The sequence below is a fragment of the Neopelma chrysocephalum genome, unplaced genomic scaffold (assembly GCF_003984885.1).
Source record: "Neopelma chrysocephalum unplaced genomic scaffold, ASM398488v2 Primary Assembly neopelma1_63, whole genome shotgun sequence".
NCBI lineage: Eukaryota > Metazoa > Chordata > Aves > Passeriformes > Pipridae > Neopelma > Neopelma chrysocephalum.
This window is the reverse complement of record NW_020897720.1, coordinates 7,653,691-7,680,094: the sequence shown is the minus strand read 5'-3', so window position 1 is coordinate 7,680,094 and position 26,404 is coordinate 7,653,691. Positions and strand designations below refer to the sequence as shown.

Below are 26,404 nucleotides of genomic sequence, written 5' to 3'. Positions count from 1 at the left end.
CCCTCATGTTCCCCCTCAGAAGTCGGAGGTGTGGAGCACAGCGCTTTATTGGTGTGATGGTGATGGTGATGTCTATTGCCCCGGGCCGGTGGCACGACAGGCCACAGCTGCCACAAGCGCGGCTCCTTTCCCCGAGCCGTCCTCTGATGGCATGAAGGTGACGGTGCAGTTGGGCGCCAGGTCCCGCAGAGTCCTCTGGAGGCAGTGGGAGAAACTGGAGGGGACAGGAGGGGAGGGTGAGGACTGTGTCCCCCACCCCATTCACCCCATGACTCCCACCCCAGGCTCCTGCCATAGGGTAAGGGTCCCTGGTGGGTTCCTGCCATCCCTGGCCCCACTCACTTTGGGTGCAGCTTGTACAAGGTGCCATCCACCCCCACGGTGACAGACAGGTGGTCCAGGCCCCGGTTCTCCCTCATCTTCTCCACCACAGCAGCCATGCCGGCAGCGCAGAGCTGGGCTGCCCGCATGGACACAGTATGGCACACTTCCCGCATCAGCACGCTGTCCTCATAGCTGGCATCGAGGTCCAGCTCCAGCAGGATTTGCCGTATCTGCCGCAGGGCCAGCCCATTGCTGACCCAGACCAATGCTACAGTTAGCACCAAAGTCCCTGTTCCCACCACCGTCCCCATCCCATAGGCTGGAGTGGTATCACCCTGCCTGTGCCCCATCAATGTAGCATGGCCCCTTCTCCTGGGGTTCCGGCCCCCCACCCCAGGTTCAGGGAACCCAGCAGAGCCCAGCACTCACAGCTCGATAGTAGAGAGGAACTTGGTCTTGAAGATATCCTTGGTGAAGAGCTTGGGGCTGGGATTGCCGTGGAACAGGAGCTCTTTGTCTGACATTGCCAGCAGGATGTGGCGCACGATCTCGCCCAGGTACATGCCGCTGATGAGCTTCTCAAACCTGCCCCAGGCACAGCCTCAGCTGGGCACAGCCACCCACTCCCAGCCCCCTCTGCCCCAGGGCCCTTGCCCACCTCTGCTTGCCGGGATTGATGGTCTGCTCGTCCACCACCCTGTCGAAGCTGGTGAAGATGTGGTCCAGGCAGCCATTGTCCCCAAAGGCCCCCCACTCCATGTTGATGCACATGCGGCCCTTGTCCCCTTCCACAGTACCCACGTTCCGCATCTCCTCCATGTAGCAGGCATTTGTCCCTGTCCCTGTGGGCCCCATGCTGGTGTCACCCCCACCACAGTTGTGGTAAAGGCACATGGCCATGCCACATAGGATGGGGTGGTGGTGAGGGGATGGGGAACCTCCTGGTTACAGAGGTGCTCCTCACCCACGATGAGCCCGATTTCACATTTTGGGTCTTCATAGCCACAGGACATCATGGTTCCCACTGTGTCATTAACCAGAGCCACCACCTTCAGCCCTTCATGCTGCCAAACAGGAGATGGGGACACATGCAGCCTAGTGGCAGCCAGCTCGCTCCTGGGGTTGGCACCACCTGGGTGCAGGGTGCACCCCAGGGACAGGGATGGACCACAGGACATTCCCTACATGTTTGCGCTTAGCAGCCTCCCGCAGCAGCTGGACCACGTCCTGCCCCACACAGCCTGAAGCACTGAAGCCTTTGGTCCAGGTCAGCAGCAATGCCTGCAAGAGAGGCAGGAGCAGCCTCCAGGCAGCCGCCTCACACCACATCCCAGGGTCCTTCCTATACCCATGGGGCTGGAGGCAACCCCTCACCTTATCCAGGCCCACTTGCTTGCAGGGGAAGGAAAAGGTGAAGCCGAGAGGTAGGGTGTGTGTCATCAGGTTCTGCTTCAGCTGGAAGTCCATGATGCAGTCGATGATGTGGTCGAAGAGCTGTGGATTGTGGCCATGGTTAGCATGGCCCAGGCTGGGATAATGCTGCAGGGGGCTCTCCCAGCCCCATCCCAGCCCTATAGACAGACAGCAAGGAGGGAGGCAACGTGGACCCCCTCACACCATCCCTTAACCATAGGTCTCAGTCTCACCTCCTCGCCAGTGCCCTGCATGATGGCAGTTGGGATGACATAGATCTCACTGGCCATACGGATGCCCTCCTCTGTCACTTGCACCACCAGCACACGGAAATTGGTCCCTCCCAGGTCCAGTGCCAGGAATTCACCTAGCTCTGTAGAGAGCCAGCACAGGGCATCAGCAGAGCCATGGCCTCCTCAGCACCCACTTCCCACTTCCCAATGCCCCTGTCCCTCACCGGTGCCATCAGGCGTGTGACAAACATATGTGGGCAGCATGCGGACAGAGGCAGTGGCATGGGTCTCCTGACCCAGCCCTAGCTCCATCTCCCGCCTCATCAGTGCCTGGACCTCCACCAGGTCATCACGCTTGAGCCGCAGCGGGGCCAGCAGCTCGGCCACCTTCTGGCGCTGGGCCTCCAGGCGCACAGCCACTGCTGTCACCATGGCTGCCCCCCGCCCAGACCCATCTGTTGAGGGCAAGAAAGTGGGCACACACTCAGGGGCCAGCAGCTTTGTCACACTCTGCAGGATCTCCTCGAACCTACTAGAGGAAGAAGAAGATAGCAAGGGCATGAAGCATCCTACTGGGATGCCTAAAATCTGCTCCTCACCCTGTCCCACGAACAGTCACTCACTCGGGGGGAGGCTCCTGAGAGCCTGAGACCCTCACAGGGGCCAAGGGAACCAGCTCCTGGCCACTACCCCTGCACTGGGGGCCTGACCCTCCTCACCTGGTGTGGCCTTGGTACAGTTCTCCATCCACCCCCACGTTGACAAGCAGCTGATCCATGTCCCGGGTCTCGCACATGTAGCTGAGGACGGCAGCCAGGCCAGTGGCGTAGAGCGTGGCAGCGCGGCTCACCACCGCCCGGCAGATCTGCTGCACCCGGCTGCAATCTCGCTCATTTGGCTGCAGCCCCAGAGCCTCCAGAGTCGTCTTCGTCGCAGCCATGCCTTCCTCAATGCTGCAAGGCAGAGCACAGCCTTGCAACACTTGCAGGTCCAACAGCTCGCAAACAGGGGCACCCATCCATCACACCCCCATTCTCCCACCCATGGTAGGCTCCTGGTCCCCAGACACTCACCTGATGATCTCCAGAACCTGATGGGTCGTGAGCACACCCTTCTCCTTCAAGACAGCAACACTGCTCCCAGTGAAGAGTGCTTTTTCAGCGGCCAGGGCGATCAGCACGTGTCGGGTGATCTCCCCCAGATACAGGCTGCCCACCATCTTCTCAAATCTGCATGCAGCCCACATGGGAGTCAGTTGTGCCTCCCTAGCACCCGTTGGCCCTTTGAGAGCACCCAGGAGCATTGCAGGGCTCCTGTTGTGCTCCTGTTGGTAGGGCCTGAAATGCCCAGGGATGGATGGGGAACCCCAAGGACCCCGTCCTTGCTGAGGGGTGCGAGCACCTCTTCTCCCCAGGCCTAAAGGATTCTTCGTCCACGCACTCATCATAGGGGGTCAGGATGTCATTCAGAATACCATCGTCCCCGAAGCGGCCCCACTCAGTGTTGATACACATCCGCCCGCTGATCTCCTCTGCTGTTTCTACCAGATGTCCCTCGGCCATGAAGCAGCAGTTGCTGCCCTTGTCTGCAGGGAGCAATGGGGGTGAGCACCAGCTCGGCCCCCCCAGCACCCATCACCCTGGCACGTGGGGTGCCCGCTGTTCACCTGCAACCAAGGCGACCTCACAGGGTCTTCCCTCTGTGCTGCAGGTCATCATGGTGCCCACCGTGTCATTCATCAGGGCAACAACTTCCACATGGGAGAGCTGACCGGGAGCAAAGTGAGAGCATCATCAGCCCCTCCACGGGGGCACCCCCTGACCAGGTCTCCCCCACCCCACGGTCCCCCACCTCCTGCTTGTTGATGGCTGACTGTAGCAACTCCACAACATCCTTCCCCTCCACGTCACTGCATTTGAAGCCCTTGGACCAGGAGATGAGTTCTGCCTGTGGAGAACATGTGGCAGAGCCATTGGCCTCCAGCACTGGGCTGGCTCCTCTCCCCACTGCTGCTGTGCTGGGGATGTGGTCACAGCCCGGGACAGGGCCCCTCACCTTGTTCAGCTGTGTCTGCCGACAGCTGAAGGGGAAGACAAAGCCCAGGGGGAGATGTTCCAGGGGGGTGTTGGCATCAGCCAGGAACTGGGACAGGCATTGTGCAATGAAATCAAAGAGCTGCAAAGACATGACTAGGGGTAAGGGCTGCTTCCCTTATCCAGTACCCAGGATGCAGGAGGCAGTCCAGAGCTCCAGCCCCAGTCCAGAGCCCTGCCAAGCCTCCATGGTGCTGGGCAGCCCAGCACCAGCCACCCTGTGCCATGGCCTCCTCATACCGCTTCCCCCTCGCCCTGCATGATGTCCTCTGGCATGTCAAAGGTCTTGTACATCATTTGTGGGCTCGGGTTTCCATCTCCAAAGAGGGTCACCAGCAGGGTCCGAACCTGGCTCTGGCACAGCTCCACCACCAGAAAGTCACCCTTCTCTATGGGGGAACAGAGGCTGTGTCAGGCCACAGACCTTTCCTGTGGCAGATCCCTTAAAATCTGCTCCTCAGCCTATCCCAGGGCAGTCACTCACCCATGGAGGAGGCTCCTGAGAGCCTGAGACGCTCACAGGACCCAAGGGAACTAGCTCCTGGCCACTCCCCCTGCAGTGGGGACTGGCAGAGAGGCAGCTTATGGACTCCGTAACTGACTGGAGAGCTGTGTACCCCTCCCCAGCACCCTCAGGGCCAAGTCCAATGAGGTGGGGCTGCAGGTAGCAGAGCAACCCATCCTCAGACCAGGCTGTCTTACCAGTGCCGTCAGGAGTGGCGCAGATGTAGGTGGGCAGCATCTTCAAAGTGGCCCGTGAATGTGTTTGGCGGCCCAGCCCCCTGCGCATGGCCTGCATCATGTGGCCCTTCATAATGTGCAGCCTCTCCAGCGGGATGGTGAGCGCCCGCAGGGCTCGTTGTACCTGGTGATGGTGCATTAGGCCAGGGGCACAGGGACGAAGGTCAGGGGATGCCTGGGGCAGGGATAGACCTTACCGGTGTGCTAGAGGAAGAATCCTGTTGTTGGTTCATCAGATGGTCCATTGTGAACCTGCATGGAGGGAGGTAGCCTGTCACCTGCTGAGCGCTGGCCCGCAGGACAAGACTCACGCCTGCCCTTGCCCTAGCACACGATGGTGTTGGGGGCCTGCCTCCCACCTCTCCTCTGTTTCCATGCTCCATCGGGAATCGTTCCTTTGCAGCGTCCGCCCACTGTCCCTGCGATGGTGCAGGTGGCAGCTGTGCCCCACCACGGCCATGGACGAACCCGGCGGGGCAGCGGGACGAGGGGCTCTCCGAGACCTGCAAGAGGCCGGAGCTGTCGTCCCTCCCCTGCAACGGCCCGGGGGGCTGGGGGAGCTTGCGCGGCTCCATCCCCGGCCCCATCGCGGCCTCCGCAGGGCAGGAGCCGCTCACCGGTCAGAGTACGAGCTGCCCGCCGCTTCCGAGCCCGAGCTTCGCCGGGGGCGGCGGGGGGAGCCGGGGCTCTGCTGTGCGCTGTCCGGCCCGCCGTACCGGCCAGACTGGGGACGGGTGCTGCGGCTGCCCATGGCGGCGGGGTCGGGGCTGGTGTTGGGTCGGGGCCGATGTTAAGCCCGTGGGGGCCGGTGTTAAGCCCGTGGGGGCCGGGGCGGGGCCGGGGCCGGTGTTAAGCCCGTGGGGGCCGGGGCCGGTGTGGGGCCGGTGCGGGACCGTTGGCGGCGGGGCCGGTGGGGGCGCGGGAGGACCGTTGCCGCTGCCGTCCCCTTGGCAACAGCCCCACCCCGCCCCGCCATTGGCCGGCCCGCCGCAGGCCGGGCCCGCCGCGGCCAATGGGCGGCGGCGCTCGGGCCCCCCCGCGGGAGGGGCCGCTCCCCGCGCCCGGCCGGGCGGCAGCGCTGGTGGAAGCCCGGGATTTAATTAGCTCCGCATCAGCTCGTCCCGTTAATTGGGCAGCACAGTCCCCCTCTCCCCTGTTCCCGGGGAGGATGCTCCCGGGGAGCAGGTCCCTCCACGGCCCGGTCCGGGGCAGGCAAACCCGCGCTGTCCCGGGGAGCGGGAGCACAGCCGAGCCACCTGGGGACAGGGAAGGCACCAAGGACACGGGGACACCGCGGCCGTGGCTCCTCTGGTCCCCGCATCCGCTGACTGCGGCTGTCAGCTGGCACCAAGGTGCCCTCCGCCGCTCCCGGCTGGGAATGTCACTGCTGTGTTGCTGTGTGGAGCAGGGGGTACTGCAGGCCCCTGCCCAGGGGTCTCTGAGCCCCCCCCACCCTCTCCACCCCAGGACAGGCCTGGGGAAGTGTGATTTGGGACCCACCGTCTGCTGCTCCTCCTCTCCTCCCTCCAGCGCCCTCCCATTCCCCAGAGAAAGCCAGCACAGCTCTGCCGTGGTGCTGCAGTTTCATAAAAACATACATAAATATATTTCCATTTCTGTAACAGAGAGCAAAGCTGCACAGGCACCTATAAAACACACAGTCGCTTCTCCACCCGGCACTCCCCGCACAGGTCGTATAAAACATACAAAAAGGGGGTGGGAGACAAAGGCTGCAGGTGAAGCAGGGGTACGGTGCCAAGAAGACCCTCACTGGGGCACGGGGAGCTGCTGGGGGTCCCTGCCACATCACCAGCCTCAGAATTTGTGCCTTCTCCGGCGGCAGCCTTTGGTCTGTTGCTGGCTGCCTGCACGGAGAGCCACGCGCGGCTCCGAGTCCATCACACCGTCCATGGCTTCCGAGGAGACGTCGGGTTTCGCGGGGGAGACGTGGAAAGAAAGGTGCTGAAGGGAGATGGGGCTGTCTGCCACTGGCTCCCCACTGGCTCCAGCTGAGAGCGCGGGAGGGGACTGTTGGTCTGCTAATCCAGTGAGGGGGGTCTCCACGTCAGCACCTGCAACAAGAGCACACATCAGCCCTCCTGTGTGAGCCACAGGTGATGCTGAGAGCACCACTCCCCACCCGTCTCCTATTGTCCTTGGATCCCTGCAGGGAAGCACCAGTCTCCCACATCCCCCAGGAAGCTGAACATTGCTCAGAGCATACCCCTATCCCTGCGAGGGCTCTGGGCGCTGGCACAGGTCCAGTGGGCACAGGTCCAACGGGCACAAGCAGGGATGTGTGCTGGGGAATGCTGACGGCCAGCTAAGCTCACAGCCTCCTGCTCTGCTCAGGAAGCACAGGCCCTTCCAAGGAGAATTTGCTCTGCCAGAACAGCCCAGGCCAAGCCAGGACAAAAAGGGGAGAACTGGGAAAAGGGCACTCCTGACCCAAGCAGTTTAAGCAGTTTCCCACCTTCAGACTTGCTCTCCGAGAACTCCAGCATCCTGAGGAGGCCCCTCTCCCGCTTTCCAGTGTCCTGCCAAGGAGAGGAGAACCACCATCACAGTGCTGCCACAAGGGAACCCCATAGCCCTGTGGGCACAAGTTCCCCCTCAGGCTGGGCACAAGAGGGAATGCTGCATGTCCAGGGCCTCCAGCCACCCACAGGAAGGGCTCTGTTCTGCATCCAGCCCAACTACTGCTCAAGCAGAGGCAGAGGAAAGTAGTTAATTAAGAAAAACCCAGCAAGGAGGGAGGCCGGGGTGCAGGAAGCCAACCCCAAGCCCAGCTGGTGAGCACAGTGCTGCAACAGAAATGGGGGCACCAGGGGCTCTGCCACAGCTGGGACACATCCCCCAGAACTGTGCCTCCAAGGGCAGGTTCATCCCAGTCTGTCTGAGGGCACCAAGGCTTGGTGCTGGAGGGAAGGGCCTTCCTTCAGGGCACAGCCAGATGAGGAATGCACCTCTTGTACCCCCTCTCAGCCCCTGAGAAGATGCAGCCACGCTGGTCACACAGGCTAAGGGAAGACCACTTGGCCTGGCTGCTTTGACCCTCACTGGCCCAGCAAAGTCCCCTCTTCTCGCTGTTCCCTGCCCCCAAAACTGCTCTAGAAGGCACTGGTGTCCCAGCTGCGTGTTGGAGCTGCAAAGCACCCCAAAATGGGCCATGGCAAAAATCTACAAGCCCAACAGAGCCACTAGGAAGCTTTCCAATGGCCCATCCCATGCCCAGTCATGACCTGTTCCCCCAGTGAGCTGCCACCTGAGCTGCCACCTCAGCACAAGGCAGGGCCAGAGGTAACACAGAGCCTTGCCAAGACAATCCCAAAGAGCCACCTGGCTCCAGCATCTTTCCTGCATGCAGGATCTGCACACCAGCCAGCTGTGGGGCACAGGGACAGAGTCAAACAGCCCCCACAGAGCCAGTCACATGCAGGAGCAGCCGTGCCCTGCAGTACTCTGAACCACATAGCGCTTGGCTGTATCCCAGCCAAAATCATCAACCAGAAATCTCATCATTTGCATCTGAATCCCCAAAGGGCTGAGGCCTGTGATGGATTTAAGGGATTATACAAAACTAAGACATCATGTTGCATCTTCATGCCGTGAATCACATTTCTGAGCACAGGCAAAGCTGCAGCACTAGGGCTTTGCCTGCAGAAACCAGCAGGAAGGCCTTGGAAGGACCCTCTCTGTGCTCCCCCGGGACCGCTGCGAGCAGGAAAAAAGCACAGTGGGGGCCAACACCTGGCAAGTGACTGTGAGCCAGCTGCCACCCACACTCCTGCCTCCCACCTCCTCTACCAAGGCACATTCCCCACACCCCACACACCTCCACTGCACTCGCTCCCCCACAATTCTCCCGGGATGCTGTGGTTTGCTCCCAGCACAATTCCCCCTGCTCTGTCTCTGAAGCCTCTGCCGTGGGAAAGGACTTGTGGATGGACTCAGATAGGCTTGTCATCCTGGCAGTGCCCCCCACTCCATCTACATTCAGCCAAGGAAGGCTGCAGGACTGAGGCGCACTGGCTGGCAGCGGGACAGCCCTGGCTGCCTGCCCACTGGAGAGGTTACTGGCAGCTCTGCTGGATTAGCTCACCCCTGGGACCAGTCCGTGCTCTCACCGAGTGTAGCAGGAAGGAGGGCAATGAGTTCTCTGCCCACAGTGGCCCACAGGGACAGGCAATCCTACATCAGGTCAGCTCATCCTCATCAACCAGGGAAGCAGCTCCTGCTGCCAAGCCAGCCCCATACCCAGCGCAAAGCAAAGGAGACGGTATGCAGGGTCGCCCCTCACCTTGGCTCTTCGCAGCCTCCTGGTTCCCTGAGCTTGCCTAGCAGCCTGAAGGCAGATGTCCACGTGCCTCTGATACTGCAGCAGTGGCACCAGTGACTTACAGAGGTAGCACTTCTCACACCTGCCAGGCAGCAAAAGGACAGAGCACTGCATTAGGATTCACCCTGCACTGGGCTCCCAGACACCAGCGGTGACTTTCCTCCTCCAGGCCACGCCACGGAGAAGACGTGTCACCAAATCCAGTCTTGCTCAGTGGGGTTGGGCCAGCACCAATCACAAAGACTGAGTGATTATCAGTTTTCCCTGCCTGTTCCTCTGTATCCTGCTGCTGCAGCAGCGGGACAGTAATCAAATCTGTTCATCTAACTATCTCAAACACCACTGATTTCTCCCCAGACATAAAGCACCCTGTCAAAATCTACAGAAATGAAGTGCACGGGCTTTGCAAAGGGGAGCTAAATTCTGCCTGAAAAGCAAACCAAGTGTGTTAAATCAGAGAGACATTTTACCAGGGCTGGATGAACTTGTCTGACTAGTAAATCAAGTCTTTCTCTGCACTGTCTCCATTTTACATCATGCCATGCAGGGAGAGGAATTGCAGAGCACGTGCTCCTGCTGGGGGGCTGGCTCAGCCTGTTCCTCAAATCCCCTCACTTGAGTAGAAGATGCCCAGGCTCATGCAGGACAACCGAGTGTTCTTGGGAAGAAAATTATGCTGGGTGAAAGGAGATGAAGGTCAGGCATAGATTTACACAGCTACACTTGCTTCCACACCAGGGAACCATGGTCTGCGGGGACTGAACCGTGCAGGAGAGGATACTGGCTCTTCAGAATGAATTCAGGAATGGACCATCTCCAAGAAGAGATAAAGCCCCCAGGGACCAGCCCCAGCAGCATTGTGTTCAGTTTGATAGTGGTACTCTCTTAGTGAAACACCCCAGGCTCTAAAATGCATATGGAGAGCCCCCATCGAGCAAAACTCTGCAGTACTTTTCCCGTATTTTCTTTCCAGTCAGTGCTGATTACCCAGATAATGTGTCTAAACAGAAGCTGTCCTCTCTATAATTAGCCTAATTCCATTAGTGATGTTGCCATCCACTGTTTGTAGCAGCAAAATTGCTTCCATAGCAAGGATTTTACTGTCAGATCCTCTCTTATGATGCTTTGTGTGGGTGGCAGGAGGAGGGGCTGCATGGAAAGAGATTAAACAAAGCCACTGCTATTCTGAAAGTCTAATTTAATTAAGAATATCACTACAGGTGCCATGTTGACAGCCTCCATGTCCTGGCCTCTTCTTTTCCTGGGGTTACCAAGCTCAAATCTCCCATTAGAAACCAGCTGAGTTAGCACCCTTTTAGCTACAGCTCCACCCCAGCAGCCACACGCCCCTGACCCACCATGGATTGGGCTGAAAGGAAATCAGTGCAAAAATAAACAATCTGAGAACAGCAAATTCCTCTTGCTTCAGTTTAAATATAGCCAGCACTGCAACAAGAGCCACTGACAGAAGGCAATTTCTTAGGGAAACACTGCTATAAAGCCAACGGCCAGCATTTGTACAGGAATAAAGACATCCACAGTCTAGCTAGAATGGAAGCGTGGAAACAATCTTGGAGAAGGCAAGCATACCTACTTACTTGTCAATGTCTAAGGATGAAGGGCTGCCTTCACCACTGGCAGCTTTATTTCTTGCCTCTCTCTGACGTCGGGTGAGCACTGGAGGAAAAACAGAAAGGGTTAACAGAGAGGGTGCCACTGTCCACCCTAAAACCACCCCTACACCATGCCCAAATGCAACAAGTTTCCATTGCTTTCACTCAGGACTGCAGCACAAGTGATGGTAGAGGCAAACACTGGACTGGGACCAGCAGAGTCTTCTTTCCTGAAGAACAGGTTGCTGACCAAGTCTCCCTTTTTCCCTCAGGGATACTGAAGAATTTATCTTTCCCAGACTTGGAAGCCAGCTAAACATTTCACACCTAACTTGTCTTCAGCCAGAAACAGCTGGATCGACAGTATGTAGTTTACAGGAATTTTAAAGCTGACGCGCAGCAGCGCGATAGCCTGGGAGAAGCGTTATCCAGCTGCTCCGGCAGCACAGCACCACTCCCTGCCAATCCAGGCTCCCGTGCCTGCTGCAGGGAGGGACCGTGGCAGCTGTGAGCTCGGGGACATGGAGAGCTGAGGCAGGGGCTGTGCAGAGGCACCGACCCTTCTGCAGACGTGGCAGGGAGAGCCTTGCAGGGGAGGGCACAGCTCACACTGGAAAGGGAAGGTTACAACAATTAGCCCCGCAGTCATCGCTTTCCCACGGCCCATATGAACCGGGGTGACCAGTGCTATTGTCCATATACAGCTCTGGGGGTCCCCTGCATGACGATCTCTACCAGGAGCAGTGCTGCTCTCCAGCAGCTCCGACACATGTGGGTAGCCAAGGAGCCCCCAGCTGAGCAGCTGATGATGGGTCCAAAAATTTCTGTTCCCTCAGCAAGCCCAAGCAGCCTTTCCCAACTGGCTCTGCAGGCATCTGCAGGGAGCATGTTGGAGCGTTGTCCCTTTCAGTCGAATTCCTCTCAGCATATTCCTGTTGACATACCACCAGCAAAGATCCTCAGGGAACATTTCAGATAGCTTAGCTTGCTTCACCAGGGACGTTCAAGACTCCAGCTCCAAAACAGATGTCACAGTAAGCGCTCTCAGGCACGCTGGCTAAGGGGACAACGCAGGGAGCTGTTTTACGGCTCGGTGATGCTGCTTCCCATACTGACATTACAAAAGGTCTGAATCCAAGGTATAGACACAACAAACCTGTTTTTGTTGGCACGCCATCTGTGATAAAGAAAGCAATGCACAAAATTTTGTACAGAATAAAGGGAATTCTTCTGAGTTTTAGCTAAACCCCATTTCCAAAGTGTTGGGCAACCCCAATATCTATCCAACGCAACACAGCCTTTCCCTTAGCAGCAATCACTGATCTGCAGCCACAACCAGCAATGCACTGCAAGGTGCTCAGGAGCTGTTGGGGCTGACGGGAGACAACCATACTGAAGAAACAAGCTCGAGCGTTTCCTAGGATGTGGGTATTGTCTCGTAGGCGATGACTGATACCAACAGCTCATCTCTCACAGGAACTGAAGAAAACGTCTCTCTTTAACATAGCCTGGCCCAGATTCAAAGTGGCAGCCTGACTAGGATGGCTGGTAACGATGGCCACCCCCCAGGCCACCCAGCCTCCCAAGAACCCAACCAACACATGTGTTTGACAGCATGGTGAGAGCTGCTCTCCAAACCAGCGTGCGCTCGTTAATATTCCTTTAACACCGTCTCGGGAGCCTTGTGCACCAGCTCAGGTGTTAATCAGTTCTATTTTCTTCCAAAGGCAGTGAACACATCTGGCATAATGGGCCCATTAGAGATGTCTGGGACTAGCTCTGCAGCTGCCCAGGGGGAGACCCTCAGCTGTGTTGCTGGAAGAAGCAGCACAGGAGAGAGAACAGGGCCAGCTGGTGAGGCACGACCCTTGCCAAAACACTTCAGTCACCCACAAGAAGGTAGTTCAGAATACAGGAAAAGACTTGCCGCAGGGAAAATCCCCACCACAGAGTAGTGCTGACCTGCTGTGTGACAGGAGCCTTGTAACTCTCCCAAATGCAATGCTCTTTGCTGGGTCAGACATGCTCCGTAGTCCAACAACCACCTTTTCCCTCACTCGGCATTTCTTCTGCTTGACAAGTCATCCTTGGCCTGTTTGGCTTCAATGTGCACCCTGAGGAAGAGGAGCAAACCCTCCCCAGCACGGCCCCGCTATCAGCTCAGCCCAGGCACCTCCTGGGGTTGCAAGCCCAGAGCCACTGAGCTCCTCACTTTGCTGCTTGGCCCACCAGCTTCCTCCCTGTGCTTATTGCCAGCTGTGCCACTTCTGTGCAGGATCTTTTAGTGTCCAGCTCACGGCATATTGTCCCTTCTCAGAAGCCATCCAGCTTCCTCTACACCCATTTCCTTACTCCTTCTCCTGTATCAGTGCCACTTCTACTGATGTCAGGAGTTTTTTAACAACACCAGTGCTGCTGCTGCTGAAGACTGACAGCTGCACCACACTGCATTTGAGCCTTTGGGAGGAAGGGATATACCAAATCCTCATCTCCCTGAGCTCACTTGGGAAACGAGATGTCGGATGCATGTAGATAGAGGGTAAGAGGCATCAAGTATGTCACAAAGCTTGAGAGTATTTGCTGTACTCGGTAGCAGCCAAGACTAGCTTCCAGGGTGAAACCAGCAGATTCCTGTGTTGGCAGCAGCAGCAGGCGATGGATATGGTGGCTCCAGCAGAGCACTCTCACACAGCCCCTCTCACACAAGTGAGCCCTTCAGTTGAGTGCATGAAGAAAGAGGGAGCTGGCACAGCACTTCCACAGATCCACTTGTTCGTTTGGAATTAACACCAGTCACTGAGCTGGAAACCCAGGACCTGAACCTTCCCCAGCCTGGTACAGGGGCTAACACAACAGCAGGCTCTTCTTTTTTATTTACTCAGATCACAGGAAAATGGAAATTCATGATCAGATTTTCATACTGCCCAGGTGTTTGGTGGTCTGGGCATCCAGCCAGGGTGTCCATGTGTGTAGGGAAAGTGACTGTAACTCATCTTGCCCAGCTAACTCATTTGAAAATCTGTCCTTAGATATCAGCCAGGCTGAGCTGGTCTCCCGAGACCTAACACCAAGAGACTTTGGTGCATGATTAGAAGAGGGAAGAAGAGAAGTAAAACCAGCAAGAACCCATCCTTTTGTAATATTAAAATGAAAACCACTGACAGCTGTAGTTTGCAGAACTGCATAATCTGCAATTCTAGAGACATCAGGAGTAAGTCCAATTAATAAATCTGAAGACAGACCAGGAACCCCTGACCCAGTGCACCAAAGGAAAATTGAAGTAGTCTTTTCTTAACAGATCAGGACATGGCTTAGAGTAGTGAACTCTGATTTCTTCTCACATGAGGCTGTTGCTGTGCTCTTGAGGAAGCCAGTAGCCAGCCAAGAGCACACAGTGCTGCAGCAGTACACAACAGCTTCTGGACCCACACAGGAGCTGGCATTTGCCTCAGAAGACAATTCTCTCACCTCTTTTTTTCTCCCCATGCATTAGCTTTACCTGTGGATTTTGTGCTAGCAATGGATGCCAAGGTAACAGCCCTGGAAACAGAGTCCTTTTGTACCTGCACAGCTGTGCCAGGCTACTGTGTGGCCTCTGCTCAGAGCTGAACATCCCCCCTGCCTATTCAACCCAAAATCCAATGATCAGCCCATCAGCTGAGACCCCTTGGGTGACTCTTGCCTTCCAATAGATGCTGGGAACTGGCCCAAGATGCCCTGTGAGCCAGAGCCCCACAAGCAAGCACAGGATTCTGCCCAAGCCCTGGAAGCCCATGGTCCTTCAAAGAGTCTGGGTGCAAACAACACAGGTGTCATAGACTGTTATGGATAATAGAGCCTGATCTCTATAGGGAAAAAACCAGAATAGCTGGCAATAGAAAACCCAAATTATTGTGATTTTGTCCCAAACCCATTGCTCTGCTTACAGCCATTATTGCAGAACAAAATCCCTTTTATTCCAGGCTGGTTTTCTTATGGGGGGATTGTTCTGAACAAGCCAGAACAGCAGAGTAGCAATTCCAAAATAACTACCCTTACAAACATCCCCAAGGAGACAAGTCTGGAGCAGAGTGGAGAGACCAGCCTTGAACTCTGTCCTGCTGAAAGCCAACACCAAAGGGAAGAACAAATTCCTTTGCATTGCCAAAGAATTCAAAGCTTTTTCCTGATCACAGTCAGGATTCCCCAGGATCAATGGAAATGCTCACAGTCCAGCCACACCAGGGACCTAAATACCACAGGGCCAAAGACATTCCTGCTAAAAGGCATACTAAAAATTCTGCTCCGTTTTGTAGCATGGATAACACCTTTATCAGTGTTGAGGATAGAACTGTGATAATTTGTGATTTGCCTGAGCCAAATGCTTTGCATTAGTAGCAGGGCTGTGCCTACAGAGAGAACTTCCCACCAAAATTAAGCACCAGCCAGTATTAGCCACTACTCTGGCTCCTGTTATCTTGACAGGACCCATGTCACATCCCCAAAGATTTAGTATAACAGGGACCTTGTTCAGGAACTACATCAACTCTGCATTAAGATTACATGGTGAAACTTCCTCCTGCTAGCGGAATGCAGACGTTACAGTTCTTGTACTAGCTCTGATTTGCTCAAATTGTTTAAACATCATAGATTTAGGTTGTATGTAATAACCCAGAATGTAACTGAAAATTATATATTCACAACCTGAAAAGTTAATCTTATTACAACCTACTACTTTGATATTACCTGACATTGTGCTAACACAGATTTTACATTTCAAGCAGCAGCTAAAACATAACTTACTGAATATGTTGATAACCAACCAGTGTATTTGTTCACTTAAGCTCTACAAAGGTTGGCTATGGAAACCTGATATAAAAAAGACTGCAAAGAGGATTAATACGGGCATTCTGACCGTGCTTCTACACCTCACTCTTCAAATGAAGGAGAAAAATCCACACTCCCAGATTGATAGTTATCATTTTGCAATTTTAGTGGAACAAGAGGGAAACTTTTCTGCAATCTCTGCCACCCGAACAAGCCATTTTAGTACATACAAATGTCAGACTCCATGCAGAGCACAGGCCATGTTTGGAGTGGTACAGAACATTTTTCCTTCTCAAGAGCCCTGAAGGACACAAGACTTCCATTTCCTATCACTGCCACATTCTCTGCAGGTCCTCAACAAAACACACAATAGACACATCTTATGAGTACTGCTTGAAGCATCCAGGACTAGATCCTGGGGTAATATTCAGGAGCTGATAATGTGGTGAATTATTGTGTGAAGTCAATCAGAGATGTCTCTGTACATGAAGTGCTGGAAACACCAGAGCCTCTGAATAACACTCTCCTGAACAGCATGGAGATAGAACAAGGCAGAGCAAACCTCCCCACACGTCATGCACCAAATATCCCAAGAAGAACAAGACTGCAGCACCTGTCTGCCAAGTAACAGTAAGGAAGGGGGACGAGCACAAGGAGCAAACGCAAGCAGCACTTGGCAGACCTGGAGTGTCCCTGCCAGCCTCTGCTCCCACGATGCCGTTGCAGTACATGGCATGGAGCTCGATCTCCGCAGCTGGAAAGCTGTGATCACACAGCGGGCACGACACATGGGCAGCAGCTGTAGGACTGCGCTTGGACCCAGTTCCACCAGCATCTTCATCTCCACCAACCTAAGGAAGAAGAAGAAAAATTAGCCAGATAGTGACGTTTCTCTTTTTTTGCTAGGTGCAGAGCTCCATGCTGTCTGGTAGCTACTCACCCTGCCACAGACTCAGTTTTTCTTGGAAAGTTTTATTCTTCCTCCATCACACAGGGGTCAGAAATAAGACCACTGGCTGAGTAAACGGCGCTGCACTAACAACTAATTCTTCTTGCAAAGGCAACATGTCCTTCTGAATCGTGGTGAAATCTCCCTGCACAGCCATGCACACCATTTAAGGCAAACATCACCTGTACTACCGTGGAAAAATGGTAAGACTTCCATTAATCAGGAAAGCTCAGAAGCGAAACTGATGGAAAATTCATGGGGCAAAGCAAGAGTTCAACACCTGACTTGTGCTCATCAGTTTCTGGACACGATCCACGCTACACCGGCAGCACTGTCTGGGAACACAGCTTCCCCCAGGATGAAAGGAGGCTGCTGTGGTCTTAGGGAGCAAGGAGAGATCACTGGAAGCTCCTCCTCTGTAGAGGAGGTGGCTGGAGCAATCATCAGAGGGGACACCGATCAAGGAGAGAGGCAATACCATTGAAAATCCGTGTCACAAAATTACCAGCAGAGGCTTTTTGACAGGGCAGAATGTCACAGCTCGTGTATGTTCTCAGGGTGCCATTACCACTTACTGACACCCTCTTTTTGCATTGGTCATACAGCTGCAAAGGTGATCCACTACCCACCCACGGAGATCTAGCCTGCTCCCTATGCTACTGACATTCCCAAATGCAGCAGACTGCAGCCATCTCACTCATAACTACATCTCTGCCTAGTCAGGCTTGCTGCAAGATTTTTTCACGTTTAAAAAAGAACCTTTCCCTCCCTGCAATGATTAAAAAAAGCTACTTAAACATTACCCATGAAGAAAAAATCTATAGGAAAATAATATGGAAGGGGGTTCTGTTTAGAGCTAAGCAGTGACATGTAGACAGTGTGCAGCAAAACTGCCGTCTGCTTTCCTCCAACAGTATCATTTCAGGGAAGCAGTAATTGGGGTCAGCCAAGATGCTCCATGCCACTGGAGCGCTTTGTCGTATTACTCGGTTTATTACTTCCTTTCCCAAATTGGGATCTGATTCTGGGTTTTGTGTCCTAAAGGGAAAGAGGCTGTTTTTGCTGACTCCGAGGAGCTATGTCAAAAATTGCAGGACTGGGCCTTAAAGTGAGATTCCGACTCATGGAATGCATTTTTCCCATATACCAGCTACAGCACCAAGCCCCAGGAACATCTCTTTCATTCCCAGGGAGGCTCTCTGCCCTGGATTTCTGTGGAGGAGTTGCCACAAGAGTTCCTCCAGACGAACACAAGCTGCTGAAGTACATCACTTACAGCATTAGCACTCGTACCCCTCTCTCACATCTCAGTGTCACTGCATCGTGTGAAGTCCTCACCGTGGGGCGTCACACACAAGAGCCATAAAAAACAAGATGTGTCAAATATGAATGATCAAATCAAACCTGCACTATCCCAGTCAGACAACACACGTAAAAAATATGATGGGAAAAGCAGCAGGCACTGCTCCTTCTAGCTGCCTTTTTTAAAGCAATCTTAGGAGATCACCGGTTCTACACACCCTGCCCGCCTACATTCGATGGTAAATTACTAATTTTAAATGGAAATGCAACATTCTGTAACAAAAGACGCCACAGTTCCAAAACTGCTTGTACAAAACCTTGCTGTAACAGTCTGGAAAACCTCAACTGCAGAACCAATCACCCCTGTCAGAGGCACAGACAGTTACCTCTGCTCTTTAGCAGAGGAAATTGCCTACAAGATATAGTACTTGCAGCCAACAGCCAGCCAAAAGCAATGCTGGAGGCTGAGCTCAACAACAAGACTCCTGTGTCCTGGCTCAGCATCTGCTAGGAAGAAGCCAGTCCCAGTGGTCTAGGCTCAGCTCATGCAAACTGCTGATGCCATGGTAGCTGTTTTTGCTGTCTTCCTGGAGGGCTGCAGGCTCCAGACCAGGACCTGCTGCCAGCCATAATGTTGTCAAACAATCCCTAGGAACCTGCTCCCCACCCCTTTGCTGATCACCTTGTGCCATCCAGGCAGAGGTGTGAGACCCAGGGCACCTTCTGCAGAGCACGAGGGACAGGACAGAGTCCTGGCCACAGCCAAATGGGTCACAAACGTGCTTTAGTGGCCAGCCCAGGATCAACTCTCTCCCTGCTGCAGTCCCTAATTGACTGAGCAGTGCTTGGAGATACCTGCAGAATGAAAGGCACACGAGAGCAGAAGATGGTTTATTAAAAGGCCTGTGAGAATGAGGAGCTGCAGACATGCTGTACAAGCTGCAAACTCCCAGAATGAGCTTTCCACAAATGAGTCCTCTTGTCAAGAGCTGTACGATTCTGTATCCATGTACCCTGCCAGAGGAGTACTTGGCAACCCCTTTGATATCGCTCTCTAAATTAATAGACAAAGGGAGTTTTATCAGAAGCAGGAACTGAAGTCAGGTGTTGGTACAGTGACAGCTGCAAAGCAATTGCTGTGCAGGTGTGACAACACAGGGAAAGGAGCTGCACACAGAGCACATCTGCAGTGAGAGGTAAGAGGATGGCCCTGCCACTGAATTACTATTGCTATCCACTATTACTGCACAGAAAGCAACATTCCCGGCTCAGGACACTCTGCTTGACCTGCAAACCACCACCAGCCCTCAACACTTCAAGGACATCTTTATCCCAGTCCAGTCTTTGGGTGAAGCTCTCTTCTTAGCCTTTTGGAGATGGTCTGTTGGAGAGCAAACACTGGAATTCAGAGGATTGTAACAGGGAAAAGCACGTCACAACAAGAGTGACTGAGGTTTCCTAGGACACCTCTCACAGCTCCTGGGGTCCCTCTGCATCACTGAGCATCACAGCACTGTACCCCTGAGCATGGGCAAGCAACAGCCCTGCCACCCACGCTGATGGCATCCTCCAGCACAGCAATGTAAGGGTACAAAAGAATGGGCTGGAATTGATAACAGCTCTCCAGCTGTAGGACTGAAAGGCTCTAAGCAGCTGCATGCAGTTCCCAGCCAAAAGGGACTGGAGATATGAAGCAGTGGAGAAAAGCAAAGCGGGAACTGTTTGTTGAGGATCCAAATAGCAGAAGTCCAAGCTCCCAGCTACCCAAGGGGAGATGCCAGCACAGCTCAGCTGAACCAAGGTCTAGAAGGTAGGACTGGAAACAGAACCCTTCCCAAACTTCCAGCTCTTTTACCTGCATGGGTGCATCTCTGCTGTCTGAGCAGAGCTCTCCTCTCTCCTCCTCAACAGCTTCCAATGGGCTCGTCTGTGTCTCTGCAGAAAAACACCTCCATGTCAGCACAGGTTTGCAGCCCCCAAACTACCTCCTCACTTCTTGATGTAACTTAGCCCTTAACGCTTCTTCACACAGTTTTCACAGTTTCAAAACATTTTTTAGACTTGCCACAAATGTTATCAGACAATGTGCAACAACACAGCCAGATGAGGGGTTAAAGTCACAGCATGGTGGTGTGAGGACAAAGCCACCACAGCTTTGCAGCTTCATGGGGAGTGAGATTAGACACAGGGAAAGTGCACGGGACACTTGCTGGGATGGAGACAAAGCAAGAATAGAGCTGCTCTCTCATCAAGACAAGCAGAGCTCCCGTTCTGTGGTCTGCCTTGCAGTTGCACCATCTTTAGACCTCCACATCTTCCTTAGCAACAAAATATGTCACCAAGCACCACTATGACCTCTCCTGCTATGCTGCTCGTGAACAGGAACGGTCCCTTCATTAATTTTCTCACTTAAAACACTGGACTGGAAAACCTCAAACATGGTAGGAGAGACCGAGGAAGAAAAAGTCACTGGTCCCAAACATGTTTAATTAATGAAAGATAGAAGTTATTTCAGCTCTCACGCTTTGCATATTATCTTGACACTGAAAAATCTGAAAATCTGATTGCACTGCAGAGACCACTCCTGACACCTTGTTTTGAGTGAGCCCTCCATGCTGACGCACATCCTCGTGCATCTTCAGCAGCAAGTCCCCAACAAACCCTGTCACAGAATTGTTTTAGAGGAAATGGGTCCAAAACTAGGGGATCAAACTACATTACCTGGATAATTTTAGCCCTGACAAATGGAGAAGGGAAAGAAATCTTTCCCTTTTTGTTCAAGTAACTTGAAAATTCTCTTCTTTCCTCTGAATTCCATAAGTGTGCAACATTCGGTACAAAATTCATAACATTCTCAAGTGCCTTTTACCTGGGCAAACAGAGATCTCTTCTTCAGCAGAGTTTTCTGTGGCAATATCTGGGCTCCTTTTACTGTCAAGTGGGGTCATCGTGGAGATGCTGTTCAAAATATAAATAGAATATGAATCTCCAGTCCAATAGGTGTGAGTGCCACACCTGCCTGTCTCACACAGTTCAGAACAGCAGACGATGCCATAATTTCCAAGTGGTCAGTATGATTCTGACAGCCAGAAATGACCAGGATAACAGGAAAATATGGATCTAAAATGCCATCCTAAGCAAACACCCCAAAGGCAACATTTTTTTCTTCTAGAAACCCTTGACAAACAGGCAGAAAGGGTCACTATCTCTTGTCAGGGGAGCAAAACTACCTGCTCACGACTGTGTGACACTCTGTGGGAGAAGACTTGTGAGTTGTGCAGGTAGCAGCACTGTGCCTTTTTTTGCCTGGGGAAGGAAATCCTCACAGAGGAAAGACAGACCTGCTTTATCCCACATTATCCTCTCCCTCCTCACACTGTTCATTTTCTCCCTTATCCCTGTGCACGGCAGCCAGAAGCAGCACGGATGTGAGACAAGGCATTTTCCTTGCAGCAAAATCCTTACAGCATTAGGGTGGTGGTTCCTTGGAGCAGCACTGGGCATCGCTCCTCTCATTTTGACCTTCGGATTCCTCCTTTTTTTTCCTCCCCCCTCACTGTACAATGTCTTTCCGAACCAGGCAGGCATTGGTGAGGAAGTCTAGCACCCATGCTGACACACTCCACGCCTTGCGTGGCTTTCTGATTAGTCTGATCAAGTATGCAAGAACACACTTTAAAAACATCAATCCCCACACTGACAAACAGAAGATTTATTAAGCTCAACCACAGGCCTTAGAGAGGAGAGAACAGCCACTGCTGATTTATGATAAATAACAAAATTCTGATAGGAAATCACAAGTGGCTTTTCTCTCTAAATAAAGCATCTCAAAGCATTTGTTATGAATCCAGGCTGAGCATGTTTTACTCTGTGTCTAACATCAGGGCTCTCTTCAAAAGAACTCACACAAAACAACTTGCTATGACATTTATAAAATGGGCTAATCAATTTGAAGTCAAACCACATTTCTTGCTACACCAACTATCTCTTGGTAACAAAGCCTATAATCATTTATTAAAACCCCAATCTTCCATGCTCCATACAAAGAGTAAAACAAGCAGGGAGAGCGGCCCGCAGAAAGCAAAGCAGCCTCTTCCCAGGGCTGGCACTTCCTAAACTGCTCCACTCCCTCCAGACAGCTCAGAGCCGTGTTTTCCTATTAAGTGAGGCTGAGGCCAGCCGGTCAGGGTGCCTGAGCCCTACCCGAGAGAGGCCTGTGCTGGCAAATTACCAGGAGCCAGATGGCAACGCTTAATGTGCACAGAATTGCAAAGACTGCAGCCATTTCTTGCTTTCCTGCAGATGTTCCAGCTGCCCGAGGAGGGAGTGCTGAATCCAGGTGCATCCCACCCCAAGGCAGGCAGCTCCTGGGTGGCTTGGGGAATGTCCCAGACTAACCCCACCAGCTACACCAAAGGAACAACGTCCCTCTCCTTCTATATCCTCCATCTCCTGGCCTCTCCTGCCCTAAGCAGGCGGGAGGCCAGTGCTGCAGAGCACACACCTCGCTGCCTTCTACGCAAGCTCAGACCTCAGCTGTCACAAACTCATCAGCCTCAGCAACAGTGGCAGCTGCAGGTTCCTCCTGCTCCCCAAGGCAGGTTTTAAGCTTGTTAGAAAGGTGCAAGCAAGGGGGATTTTCATACTCTGCATATTGATAATAACTGTTCAGGCCAAATGCTGTTAGATCAGAGAAAAGTTGGCAGTTTTGTTCCAAAGCAGGTTTAAATTATAAAACCCAGCAAATTAAAAACATGACATTATCTGGCCTCTCTTGTAACTTGCTCCCTAAATCCTCTCCCATTTGTCCTTCCTCTCCACAGTCTTTGCTTGAGAATTGCATCCCACAGGAAGGAGAAGGAAAAAAAAAAAACAAGGAAAGAGGAGTAGGCTTAAATCTGAAGAAAATCATGTTGACTTGTCCCACACCTGTCATCTGCTGAAGTGGCTTTTCTGGAGCACTGCACTCTATCTTTGGCTGATAGGCAGTGCCGTCTGGCTTCCTCTTCCCTGCTTTCCTCTTCAGCAGTAAGGCAGGAACATAAAAATACACACAGAAATCCAGTAAACCCTCTACCATGCTGCCTATGCTCCTTCCCCGATAGACACGTGATGGCATCGCTGTAACTCACCTTCAGCTCTCCCACCCACCCCCACAGCTGTACTGCACTGTGTTACAGGAGCTTCAGAGGGCAAAGAGCAAGTCCTCCAACTTGTACAAGGATGCACTTGCACATCTTATAGAGTAACTGATCCTTTCTCCCCAGTTGTGCCTCACCTCTCTCCCACTCTGCTCCAAAGCCAGGGATATCTAACAGCAGTGGCTGCAGAAGACTTTCCAGCAAGCCCTGCAGCAAGCCACAGTGGGATTGCACCCTAAAATACTCCAGGGAGAGTGAAAGAGCCCGTATCACCGTGAGCCCCACACTTGGAAATTATCCTGCTCACCTCTGTGCAATTTGCATCGGCTCCCCGTCTTCATGTGCATCCTCTGCAGGCAGCACCTGGGAGGCCTGGAAAAGAAAATTCTGATGTTCTATAAAACAATCTGCACAGCTGACAGAGGTCTGCTGGGTCATCGGATTCTGTCCATGACACTGCACCCACTCTGCTGTATATTTTTATTTGAAAATGCCTCACTATCCATCCGGAACTAATCAGCTTTTTCCCTGCATCCCTCTTTTTGGGAAGGTGTTTCAGCAGCTGCCTGAAATAAAGCCAGGCAGTACTTTTTGTTACTTTGCTGCCTAGATGTGTTCCTGGACAGTCCCAGGACTGTCAACTCATTCCAGCACTGTCCATCACCTTCCATGCTCTCTGCCTGTTCTAAGCATCCACCTCAATGTACTTGTAGGCAGCAGTCATAGCTCTCCTTCATCTCCACCCGTGCTGAGCTAAACAACCCAAAGTTTTTAGTGTTCCCTGCATTCCCCCAGGTATCCCAGCAGCCCTCACCTACTCAACTTCAAAACCTATTTTCCTGAGCCGGGATGACCTGATCAACTGGTACAGCTGGTGTTTGACCACAAGAAGCACTTTTCTGAAATTTCCTAGAAATAAAATCCGTTGCATTTTTCTTGCCTGCAAAATCAGTTGTCCCATCAAAGAGAGGGAACAGATTAACCTGCACAATCTACAGCTGGTAAATTTGTGTGCATTTTATCCCATTTTTCATTTAGCTCTACGACTCCACTTATTCTTTCCTTTAAAATTTGTTCAAAAGCCTTATGCACTGCCGAGGTCAGGGTAACATGCCAGTTATTACCCAGATCCCTTTCTTCTTCTGCAGTGTACATGTTACACTTGCCATCCTCTAATCAGGTGGAATTACAACAGTTTATTAGCAGTCCTTGCTGTCAGTTCTCATGCTAGTTCTCACAGAAGGGTTTTCCACCCCCTTCCTTGAGTCCATCAAACTCTCTGAGTTCAATTTCCACCATAGGTTTCAATTTCGATCAGCTCCACTCCTGGATGGCTGATGTACTTCCCCAGCAAGCCCCAAATCAAGGCCTCCTGTCAGATTTCCCTAATGTGATTCCAACCCCCAAATATTCTGTTTTGTCTATGCTATTCTTTACTTCTTTGCAGCCTAATTCACCATTAACATAAAATACCATACCTCCTCCTTTATTTTTATTTCTCTTTGTCCTGAACTGTGCATATGTTAACAGTGCTTCTGCCCTGGTCACGAACATTGGTCCATGTCTCTGGTTTCCCCAAGTACATCTGTTATAAAATATGCCACTAATTCAGGTCACCAGACTCTAAATCTCCAGAATTGTGCCTTTTCCCTCTGAATCTTTTAAAGACCAAGAGTCCCCTAACCTTATTTGAAAGGCTCTGAAGGAATTGATTCTATTAGCGCTGAAGTTTGTTAGTGCAGGTTCACGGGCTGTGAGATCTTCTGACAACCAGGATTTGCTCTGTGCAAACATCCCTTGGCTGCAGGAGGCAGTGGCAGCAATCGGCTGCTGGCAGGGTGGAAGGTCTGTGCCTGCCCCAGGTGAGGTTTTCAGGGCAGGGGCACAGGCAGCCTCCCTCAAGCACATCATTTGCACCTTCATTTCACTGGTATAACACATGGCATGAGGCTTTTTTAAGGACAGATTTGAGTGCTTTTCAAGGACAGATTCTAGTCCTTTTCAAGGACGATTTCTAACCTTGGCACAGCCTAAAATCTCCCACTAGCCCCCCCAGCAGAGCAGCCCTGGTGGCACTGAGGGAGCCTCAGGGCAGCACAGGCAGCAAAGGGTCTTCCAAGCGATGCAGCACGTCGGAGACTCGACTGCTCTGGGCCCCTCCTTTGTCACTGCCGATGGAATTGTATTTGATAGAAGGAAAAAAATGGAGACAAGGCACAAGCAAACATCAAACATATCGATTTTGCAAGTAAATCACCTGCTCTGGCCTCAGTGTGTGACTGCACAGAGGCAAGAGAAGGGAACAACCTCTCATGCTGGGTGTGATAAGGCAGATGAAAGGGCATTTAGAAATAATTTTCTCTCGTGTAAATAAAAGACTGGCAAATTTTGGGCTAGGGTTGAAATTTTTAAGTCTGCTAACCCTCCCTCTTCCTTATTTTTTCACCTTAAAAATATCAGAAGGGCTACATCTACACACAGGTTATGGCTCTGAGAGAGTTCTCATGGTCAAGATGAGTACAAGTTACCACTCAGCACCACTAAAACCTCTTTTCTCCCCAAGAATTAATTAGGTATTAGGATTACACAGATAATATTTTTAAAAATACACCACAATTTTCAATACTGATTAAAAGTTCACACCCTTCCCAGCTGCTGTATCTTTCCAAGGGCTTTAGTGTACACATCCATAGACCTCCAGTCACCCCAATCTTCCAGATTAATGACACCTCCCTTTCCAGAGGAAAAGCTACAGAAAAAAAAAAAGCAGTTTGCTTTAAGAACCTCTGAGGCTTTTTGTATCTATCCTAAAGAAATGAAAAAGGACACAAGTCAGTTCCTTTCCTCTGCAGATCACCTCTAAGGCTTGTTTAAATCTCCATCTGCTAAACTCGAGCCAAAGCACTGTCAGGAAAAGTCACATTTCAGCACAGGCTGCTCTGCTCTTTTTCTGCAACCAGAAAATGCAGACATGACGTTTTTCCTAAGTGTTCAATATTACAAGACAGAATATAAATATCACAAAACAAGTTAAGTATCTTTCTAACACCAGGGTAAATGATCAAATACACTTGAAAACAGGAACAACAGAGCCAAGGCTTCAGTCATAGAGAAGATAAAGTTATACAATGATCCGGGAGTGAAGTCATTATGAAAAATGAGGGTTGGAAAAGGCTGACACAAACCTAAAATACAGCAGTAATAAATACTTCATCTGACTAGCAATCTGTTTAAACTTAGCAGTGACAGAAAGCTGCCTTCCGCTCCAGCAGGAGAGCCCTGATGGAGACAGAGGCTGACATCTAGTGTCTACCAGACCCGAGCAGCGAGCCGAGAGAAGGTGCCCAACACCAGGACAAGGACGGCGAGCACCACTGCGGTGACACATCACCAGGGCAGGCAGAAGATGCCTGTGAGCAGGCAGAGCTCCTCACAGCCACAGGACCACGA

General features: G+C 52.3%; 2 protein-coding genes across 8 annotated transcripts in view; both read right to left on the bottom strand.

Annotated features, from left to right (window-relative positions):
• Window positions 1–29: 29 nt before the first annotated feature.
• On the bottom strand, window positions 30–5,659 carry HK3 (hexokinase 3). Of its 4 annotated transcripts, XM_027682702.1 has the most exons (20): window positions 5,422–5,555; window positions 5,164–5,307; window positions 5,002–5,056; window positions 4,766–4,928; window positions 4,304–4,452; window positions 4,026–4,145; window positions 3,822–3,917; window positions 3,637–3,736; window positions 3,372–3,555; window positions 3,044–3,199; window positions 2,690–2,923; window positions 2,195–2,499; window positions 1,971–2,110; window positions 1,699–1,818; window positions 1,510–1,605; window positions 1,289–1,388; window positions 983–1,166; window positions 754–909; window positions 343–576; window positions 30–214 (listed from the first exon to the last, which is right to left on the bottom strand). In XM_027682702.1, the coding sequence occupies exons 1-20, from the start codon at window positions 5,553–5,555 to the stop codon at window positions 73–75; spliced, it is 3,012 nt and encodes a 1,003-aa protein (XP_027538503.1). In that variant the 3' UTR covers window positions 30–72. The 4 variants fall into 4 exon arrangements, with proteins under 4 accessions (XP_027538503.1, XP_027538505.1, XP_027538506.1 ...); XM_027682703.1 differs by lacking the exon at window positions 30–214 and having other exon boundaries at window positions 382–536; window positions 5,422–5,659; XM_027682704.1 differs by lacking the exons at window positions 2,195–2,499; window positions 3,044–3,199; window positions 3,372–3,555; ... (6 more) ...; window positions 5,164–5,307; window positions 5,422–5,555 and having other exon boundaries at window positions 2,690–2,842.
• A 715-nt stretch (window positions 5,660–6,374) lies between these two features.
• Window positions 6,375–26,404, bottom strand: part of UIMC1 (ubiquitin interaction motif containing 1) — a 40,148-nt gene continuing 20,118 nt past the window's right edge. For 3 of the 4 annotated variants that reach the window (XM_027682710.1, XM_027682709.1, XM_027682711.1), the window contains exons 6-13: window positions 23,262–23,326; window positions 20,683–20,771; window positions 19,669–19,748; window positions 16,245–16,413; window positions 10,742–10,820; window positions 9,105–9,225; window positions 7,278–7,341; window positions 6,375–6,876 (exon numbers count right to left, since the gene is read on the bottom strand). In XM_027682710.1, the coding sequence (XP_027538511.1) occupies window positions 6,620–6,876; window positions 7,278–7,341; window positions 9,105–9,225; window positions 10,742–10,820; window positions 16,245–16,413; window positions 19,669–19,748; window positions 20,683–20,771; window positions 23,262–23,326 (924 nt within the window). In that variant the 3' untranslated portion in view covers window positions 6,375–6,619. Of the gene's footprint in view, window positions 6,877–7,277; window positions 7,342–9,104; window positions 9,226–10,733; window positions 10,821–16,244; window positions 16,414–19,668; window positions 19,749–20,682; window positions 20,772–23,261; window positions 23,327–26,404 lie in introns of those variants that run through there. The other variant, XM_027682712.1, reaches the window with a different exon arrangement.